Raw genomic sequence first — 9622 nt, 5'->3', positions numbered from 1 at the left:
CCCAACATACTAAAACATCGCAATATAGCTTCTGTCCATGTACTTGAGTGAAATACTTGCGGGTTTTTTTTTAATTTTATCATTCTCATCGATTCGAAATTGTGCATCACTTTGCCAGTCAACAAATCCAAAACAGTATTTGCATGGGCACTTTATCTCAATTAACTCTTCACCAACCCATCATGTGAGGCATCTAAATGTGGATGCTCTGCATCAATATAAAGGCCCGATGTTTTTAATGTCAAGTTTAAATGTTCTTTTTTCATAACTTTTAAGTAATAATTTCTTGCAAGATCTTCTTCTTATTGACCATAGCTGGCAAAGTAAGTGGATTGGTATAACCCACTATTTTAAATAACAAAATTCACTTAGTTACCTTGAGTAAGACTCAGTGTTGGCACGTGTGAAGCTACTAACAAAGTCAGAAGTTCTGGAACACAGATAGTTGTCTGTTTTTCACCTATTCACGACATGAGAGGATTAAATCATAGAGGTTTTGTTCCTCCAAAATTATTGCCAAGAAGACAGTTAAACTTACTTTTAGAAGGTTACACAATATCAGTAAAACAAAAACAAAAAACACACACACAACAAAAGATTGCACAATACCAACCTTGACACCAAACGGTTTTCCCCCAAAAGCCTCAGCCAAGAGGTGTCAGGATCCCAAGCAGGGGACCTCTAAACCGAGGTCCACTAAATGGTCATCAGGAGACCCTAGAATCCTCTTCTGTTATCAAATGTCCTTTAATCCATGCAATCTATTTGTATATAAAACAAGGGTTGACTGGGGTAATAATGGGGTCGTCACACACAAAGACAAAACTTGCCTATTCCTTGTAACAAGCAAGATTTGTATCACAGCATAGTCTTTAGAGAGTCAAACCTCTACGTAGCCATGATCACTGTCTTGAGACAAGTTTTTTCATTGCAGCTTGCTGTTTTGTCATCTCATCATTATTTATAGAAAGTTTCGACCCATATTTCTGAACCTTAGTACCCTGGATGCCTAGCTTGGTCATCTCGAAGAGATCCACACACGGTCATCAGCAGAGACTAGAATTTCCAATCTTCTTAAAGTAAACCTTTTCTGTCTAACATTGCTATTCTTTTTGTTTGACTCAGGTAATAAGTGGAATCGTCACTCTCCAAAAAAACAGTATGTGCTTACGTTTTTATTTTTGATTGATATAATAAGTGGAGTCATTACTCATTCCGGTTTAAATACTCTTACATCAACTCTTTTAAAAAGAAAACGTATGACTCGTAGCTGTTAAGGCAGTCATGACAGAAAAACCCTGCTCTATCGTCGCAATATGTCCACCTGAAAACCTTTTGGTCAAAGAAAATGGTTGTGTGGTGGTCATTATTTAGGTTGCCCCGATGGTTAATAATAGCACTTAATTAAAAATGTTTACGACATTTCACTTTTCTATTAAAGTAAAAAAGTATGGAAATGGTACTAGGTTAAGCAGTAATACGGGAGGTACGTACGTTGCTACAGGCAAAATGTTTTAGGCATGAAACGGGATGAGAACCGCACTACACCACCTTCTTTTCAACTAGAGCAGTTTAACAAAGGAAAAATAAATAAGGTAAACAAATAAGGCATTCATTTCTTCCTAATAGAAATGAATCATAATTATTATAAAGGTTAAGTTTGATAAACCTACTTTTATATTTTACTTCTTTTCTCTATATTTTGTCTGTCTGTGCATAAGAAAAGTGTCGTGCAACTAGCACACCAAACAGCATGTAGTTTAAAGACGGACGACTCCGTTGATTTTTCCACGGGTAACGACTAGTACAAAGTATTAGTTGCAAAACTTCTCATAAAACAATTCCTTTTTATAATAAAATACGCTCTCTATAGTAGAGTTAAAGTAAGAGCAAGAATGAAATCTCTTTCAATGGCACAATGTCAATTAGGTTTCAGAGTATTCCACACATAAAGCATCTATTCATTACGATAATCAATTCGCATAATTTACCATTATGATATATAAAAGAATTGAAATGGAACAAACAAGCATAAATTCCAACAAATTTCCCAATGGAACGACACATCCTTTCCTTGTAAGTAGCAAAAGGAAAATAAATAAATTACCACAAAGATCACAAAGTTCCTCAAAAACGATTCTTTTTTGGTATTAAACTTATTAAGGGGTAAGATAATTGCAAGTAAAATCACGGACCATTATGATTTCAGTCGAATTTTTCAGGTGCATAACAGCTATTTAAGCAGTCGTCACACTAGAGGCAGGTGCCCTAACAAGTGGCCAGTAGTACCTGATTGGTTGATGGTTGCAACTAAGTGGTACCTGTTATTAAAAGACAAAACCACTTATTGCTGGCCAGGAGTTACTGTGGTTGTAAAAATGTACTGAGACATGTTGTTATTGAGTTGTACATAGGCGGTATTGGTCTTTCTGCTCTTTAAAATATATATAAATGTCAGGACTTGCACAATGTTGTTGTGATCAGCCTATATATACAAGCTTATCAATGACTGTAAAATATTCCCGGATATGTACACGCCTACTACTTTGAAAAGCTCGCAGAAACTTTGAGGGGTGTATTGGTGAGTTACACTGATTTATGTGTGGCATGATTAAAGATATTGACTTGACATGCGGCGGGGAAGAGGTCAATTCTGATGGCAATTGTAACCAAAGTCTGAAGGGGGAGGAGGTGACAATATCTGGATAATAGAATTCGCATGGCTTATGTTGCCTTTATTATAAAGCCAACGTTGAACAATCCTTTTGACGTATTTGCAATCAGAACATGCAACAGAGAAGGTAACACAGTCTGTCATCTACCGCGAGAGCTCACTAGGGTGACGAAGTTTTCAATGGAAAGAGGTGCCGATATTACTGCTATTCGTTTTGAAACGCATTACAGAAGATCTCCACTCGTGCAAGGAGGGAGCGCAAATCCTTGGTTCGATTCTTGCTGATGAAATGACTCTTTTTTAACAGCCCGCAGAAAGAAGTGCTACTAAGACGCAAGCGCACGAACCAAAATTGAAAGTCGTGAAAAAAAAAAAGAAAAAACGTTGGACATTCGAAATATGTTTCGACAAGCAGCAAGCAAGCAACAAAGCAGTTTTTCTTCGAAGGAGAAAAACATTTTTATTGATTTTGTTGATCCAAAAATACATACATGTATACAATAATTATTCGAAATATTTTTCTTCCGCTTGACACGTACCTCTGAACTTCTACGACTTCATCAATTCGAAATCTTTTAGAGCATATATCCCCGTAAGCCTACGTTATATGAAACGTGAACTTTCTTTAATCTGAAAATTTTTGAAATATTTTTCATTTTTTATCATTTTATTGAAAAAAAATTACGAGATTTATTTTCGGGAATGGCCAAATTGATAAAGGTTTAGGGGATTTATTTTCGCGAATGCCAATAATTGGTTGTTTTTTAATTTATTTTCGCGAACTTTGGGCAAATTCGCAAAATTCGCACAAATTTGTCTCACGTAATTTCTCCCATTAAAATAGCCTTTTAAGACAGAGATGTTAATAAAAAAAGGAGGTTTCTCTCCAAAGAATAAGAAACAACTGGAGAACTTCTGTATTCTCCCCTTTACAGGGATGACCGAAAAGCTAATGGATTTCGGCTGTACCGAAACAAACACCTATGAATGTGGAAACATGAGGATTGGCGAAATTCACTCGTGCTTGGGATCTGGTGCGGGCCCTTGAGTAAGCATCCCCTGCCTCCTGCAAGACACCAGCCACATTCATTGACACCATTCCCCAAAACCTCAAACTTTTGTTAAACATTGGAAAAAGAAGAGTCGACCACTACAAATCGTATCGTTGTTGCTTTTACCTACTGACACAAAGCCCAGGGCTAAAAAAGGTAGACTTGGAACCAAACCTTTAGAATGGTTGTGACGAAGAATGAAAAGCAGCAAACCTGGAAACAGAAAAGCTTTCTGACCTTAGACATGAACACTTAACTTTGGTATGTTCTTCGTAAGGGTTTGACCGTGCAACTAGACTTCATAGCACAGAAACCCTGTCCTACGTATTGATAAAGATTATAGGCGTTTTGTATAAATATCGGTCGCACATGTTCGAAGGGATCTTTCCGTTATTAACATGGGTTGCAATAGCTTGCGAGAGCATGTGAAGTTGGTTTTCGAATGAGAAAATTCTGATTAGATACATAAAATTTATGCCGAATTGCTAGAGGGACTTAAATGTAATTCTATGATTATGAGAAAACAAAACAGCAAGCTGTAGTGATTCGACTAGTCAAATGACTCTTAATTTAAGTGGTAGAGGTTAAACCCTCTAAAGATCTCTATGCAAAGCAAGATCTCCCTTTTACAAGGATGGTCTGTACAACCAAGTTAACTGAAAAAAAGCAACCCTCTGGACAATACAAATATTGCAACAAAACAAAAACAACAACATATATTGACATAAAACGCATATATACACAAATAAATAAAAACTATAAAAAGGAGGCAAACAACTACCTATGCGCCAGGACTTGTGAACCTGGCAGTAGCTTTACACGTGTTACGGGATCCCAAAACGCAGCCTTACACAGGTGATTGATGCTTAGGACCAGCCTTGGTCAGGACCAGCCTGAAGTTACTGGGGTGATATGCGTGGGCGTAAAACCACGAAGACATGAAAGAGAAATTTCACATCCCCTTGCAGAGCTTCTTACAAGAATAACTATGGGTACAGCAGGATCATTAACCCTGCAGACCAAGTGAGCAAACTTGACCTCCCTACTGGACTGGGGTAAAAAGTGGGGTCGTCGCACCAAAAGAAAGATATAGTCGAACCCCCTTGCTATGCTTCTTATGATATTATCATTTCCTGACGCACTACAAAAGCAAGTTGATATTTGTTTAATCCAAAGATATTTAACCTGCAGAGAACTATCTTCCTGCCCATGTAACAACAAACAAGGATCGCTGCACAGTAGCTTTACTTTATGGTTAGTTTGTTTCTATAATAGCTAAGCTATGTGTTTCTCCTTATTTCTTATTATGGCTAGAATCTTTTGTTCATAATATTAGCAAATCAAAACATGCAAAATATTGGCCTGAGAAGAGCTATTTTCAGTAAATTTTCTGGTGAATTTAGCTGTATGTGGTTTCAGGTTGCTACATTTTGTGTTTAGATAATTTCTAGCGTTTATCTTATAAAAAAGTCTAGTAAACTAAACTCTTAATTTTTCCCTTAATGATATTTTTGATGACGGCGGGGAAGAGGGAAATTTCGTTGAGTTTTTCCAATTTCTTCTATACCGAACGGTATCGTTCGTTTTTGTTAGCTTTTTCTATAAGCTTTTTAGTGATTTTATTTTTAAAATAAAATTGACTTTAGTTATTAAAAAAGTTTCTTCGCCTCACATGTCAATTAAAAAAGTTTATGATTTTAAAATATCCTGATTGGTTTAAATTCTCGAAAAATCAAGCTGATTGGTTTGGAAACCAGTGCCATAACCAATGCCATCAACCGTTAGGGTTGTTTGATCGCTGATTTTGCATTTCTGTATAGAAAATGCAGCAAACATTTTCAGCACTCAAAAATGTATTTTATACTTTTTAGGTACAGCAACTAGAAAGATGCTGAAGAAACTAAAATGTTCAAGAAAATTTTTTAGGAGGAAAATGTATTACTAAGACGTAAATAAAACTAAACCATACGGCTTGATATTTTTATTTGTGTCACGACCTTGTTGAGGAAAACAACTTGGCAGATTAGGGTACGTAAAACTCATTTTAGTAGCGAAGCTTCTGAAGCAATGGCGTATAACACGCTAAGACCCCCTTTCATTGTTTTTTGTTTTCTATATTCAAAGCTCTGACATAGTAAAAAAATTGGCTAGAGCCGCGCCTGTATTTATACACCAAAATTGAACTAATTATTTGTTAATTAGCATTTAATCCAACGCGAAAACACCATATTGATGCCATAGATTCCTAACGTTTATCCATTCACACTCTTGCGCTTCTTCTTTTATCTTCTACTTCTCTCTATCTTCTTCTCTTAGCTCTAAAATGGTTATAACAGCTCTTTATAAAGTTTTAACTAATCAGGTGAACGTAGCTATTCACTAACGTTGCTATCACTATGTTCCCGTTTCGTATTAATAACAGTCTATTTAATTTATATAAGCTAAACAGCAAAAGTGGTTATATCTCTCGTACTCTGTGCAGGAGAGCTATACTGACGGCGATTCAACATGGGCGAGTGAATGTTACCATATCCCCGGGTTAACCCAAGCCATGTGAGAAAAATTGGGGAGATGGCACACTATTGTTGGACAATGAACTAATGGACACGTTATGTTCTTTTCGTTTAAACCAAAACATTCATATGAAGAATGAAAATTACAAAGTGCACGTACAATGATAAACTCGACCACTTAAGTCTTAAAATTTAAATTCTAGTGGTTTTGCTCCTCTAAAGAATAAGCTCATATAAAGGAACACAATTCTTCTTTTTTCCAAGGACATATTTGGCACAAAAATTAAACAAACAAACAGACAGAGAGAGTAGGACAGGACTTCTGTAAAGGGTACAAGGGTTTCGACTCATTCCTGAAGCAAGGTACCCAAAATGTCTAGCTGAGTCACCTCAAAAGAGGTCTGCGAACAGGTTAAATAATAATTTAATGGTTTTTATCCATGTTTTGGTCTTATGACAATCTGGTTTTATTGATCTTGTGAAAATCTGGTTTTATTGCTCTTGTGACAAACTGGTTTTCTTCTAATCATGACGATGCTGACATGCCCAATCCCGGGCTGTGATTTCGAAACCCAGGACGTCGATGTGGTAGGAGCTGCAACTATTCTCAATGTACATTCACACTTGCATGTCTCAGCCCCAGCACACGGCCGTCCCCCTGTGAGGGGTCCGAAAATTGGACGTCCAAAGCTCCTGCTACACTCCACCAATGAAGATTGGAATGCATTCATTCGTCGTTGGGAAACATTTCGCGTTGGATCCGGAATAAGAGACGCTACAGCCTCGGGGCAGCTTCCGGAATACACATCTGAAAAGTTGGGGAACATTATACTTCGTGCAGATCCAATGATTGCCACGAAATCCTTGCCTGATGCTATGACAATCCTTAAATCGGTTGCTGTAGTTCATGTTGCTCTTGGAGTCCTTCGTTCTGAACTATTTGCTACGAAACAGGACCCTGATGAGCCGTTTTGTACCTTCTCAGCCGGAGTACAGGGTAAATCTTTCGACACGACTTGTACAAATTGCAATAATCACATCCATGGTAACGTTTACTATACTGACGAAGTAATTCGTGACGCGCTGCTTAATGAAAAAGGTTTACAATACAGCAAGCTGCACTTAAGTATTTCGTCTACAGGGACGGTGGTTGTCAAAACTGGGATTCGGACCCTTCTGTGCGCCAGAACTTGTGACTTTGGCTGTAGCTTTCCACATGTGTTACAGGGCCCCAACACTCAGCCTTACACAGGAGGTTGTCAACAGGACCAGCCTGTCGATATTTTGACTAAGGACAGCAGGGTTGTCAAGCTTGAAGTTAGTAAACTTTGGCACCTTACTGAACTGGGGTAAAAAGTGGGGTCGTTACACCCAAAGACAAGCTAAAAGCAAACCCTCTTGCTAAGCTTCTTATAAGTTACCAGAGAAGAGTGAGCTGAACACTTTATACTCTGGGCATATACTGTAAACTGGCTTGTAAGAACCAGCTGGGGTAATACAAAACCGCTTGGATTATTTTAAAAAGAGGAAAAAAAAACTAGCAGCGGGTATAAAAGAAAACATGATGTAGTGCTGTTGAATCAACTGTTGGATCAACTTTGCTTATTGCCTTATCATTGCAGAGGTACCAAGAGTTTGTGGTCCGATCTTTGATATGGGCCCAATAGTGGCCTGCATTCAATGTTCCAAAGTGATTTATCGCAGCTATCAAATCATACTTTTGAGTAAAAGATGTGTCAGAGTCACTAGATATTGGGATATTGAGATAAGGATTATAAGAGGAAAAACTTTCAAGAAATTTATTGTCCTTAACCAGATGTTCTCCATCTCTTGCAAAATTTCATTAAAATTTCGCTATTCCTCGTAATCCTTGTTTCCCTAGTGCTCTCTTGGTGCCGGGAACATTGTGGGCAAAACCATTCATTTTTATTCTCCAGATTTTCAGAACCTAAAAATGTACTAACTGACAATTGGACACTGGAAGACGGTGACAGTGTTAGGATGTCTTGACTTTCAACAACAACTACAGAACAGAGACAGGTGTTACAGCTAACTGACACCGATACTTCTGTCGACATCTTCTGAGACGCAAATTACTGAGTACCCTTTCAATTCATCAAAGACAAGAAGTAACATCTCTGCTACATCTTGCTGAGAATTGTATTGGAAAGTTGAATTTCCAGAAGAGTGTATCTTACGTTCCAGGGCCTTGAGAAAGTTTGAAGAATCAACGGGGGTCAAAGAACGGTTTAGCATGGTCATGTTAATGGCAATCGCCTTCATACTTGGTGACAAGCGGGATCTCAAGCACTCTGGGACCATAGGGATGGAATAGTACTTAATGCTTTCAAAAAAACAATGGCATAGCACGTATTGCCTGCATTTATAAAATTTGACTTTGTTTTGGCACTAATTTTGTTACGGTTGATTTTTAGAGGCCGCAGTTCGTGGACCTGCAAAGCAACCCTTGGGCATTTCTTTTACTGGAGCTGGATTACTTGGAAAAGTCTTCCTCGTTCCGGGTGCCTTAATTAAGGAGTCTTGAGACGAGTCTCTTGACTCCCGAGCAATCCATACAGAGAAAGTTGTCATACTGATTTTACTAAGGTTTTTTGAGGTGGAATATGCCATTTTGTTGGAAAAACCCAGCCTTTTCAGACACGACATGGTTGTTCTCGCGCAATAGCCTCTTGCCCCTACTTCTACAGCAAAGAAATCAACTTGCCAACCACTGGATAGAATTACGTTAACCAAGCAAGAATATTTAGCGACTTTGGTGGAGTGCCAATAGTTTGTATTTTCTTCGCAAGGGCAAGTGAGTTCGATAATTACAAGTCGTTTAAGCTTATTTGAAAAGATTACTATGTCAAGTCTTAGTTGTGACACAGCAATGTAGCTTGGAAAAACAAAGTTTGGACTAGTGTCGGCAACAAATGTGGTCGATATCGACATTCGCCGTGAAGCCCTGAGTTCGGATGGGATTCAGATCAAGCCGACCCCCAAGTTGTTGCTTTTGTGGAGACAAGAGAAATCGCTGACAATGCAAATCCGCAATGCAAAGCCGCCTTTCCTATCGTTATCCGTGATGTCGACTTATCGTCGATCAAATAATCCTCGCCAACTGGTCCAAGTCTTTCACCAAATGCCGCTGACCGTTCAAAAACTGTGAAATGTCCCGATAGTGACAACACCTACCATCTCTACACACGAAAAACCAGAGGATGGAACCGTCGTCCCCATAAGCAGTGCGAAACCTGCTGGAAGAAGTCAAGAAGCTCGAAACCGGTGGCTGGGGCCAACCTTATTACAAATGACCAAACCAACCTAGTTGGGCAGATATCCACTATCAATCGGTCGGTGCTGTTAGACCACCATATCTTCAA

At 38.4% G+C, this 9622-nt stretch overlaps 1 protein-coding gene across 1 annotated transcript; it reads right to left on the bottom strand.

Moving 5' to 3' along the window:
- Positions 1–8657: 8657 nt before the first annotated feature.
- LOC130647765 (uncharacterized) lies at positions 8658–9191 on the bottom strand. The gene has a single exon (XM_057453765.1). The coding sequence runs from the start codon at positions 9189–9191 to the stop codon at positions 8658–8660; it is 534 nt and encodes a 177-aa protein (XP_057309748.1).
- Positions 9192–9622: the final 431 nt, after the last annotated feature.

This window comes from Hydractinia symbiolongicarpus, chromosome 1, assembly GCF_029227915.1.
Source record: "Hydractinia symbiolongicarpus strain clone_291-10 chromosome 1, HSymV2.1, whole genome shotgun sequence".
In the NCBI taxonomy this organism is placed as follows: Eukaryota; Metazoa; Cnidaria; class Hydrozoa; order Anthoathecata; family Hydractiniidae; genus Hydractinia; species Hydractinia symbiolongicarpus.
Note: the sequence above shows the minus strand (reverse complement) of the source record. Positions and strands in the feature narration are given on the sequence as shown.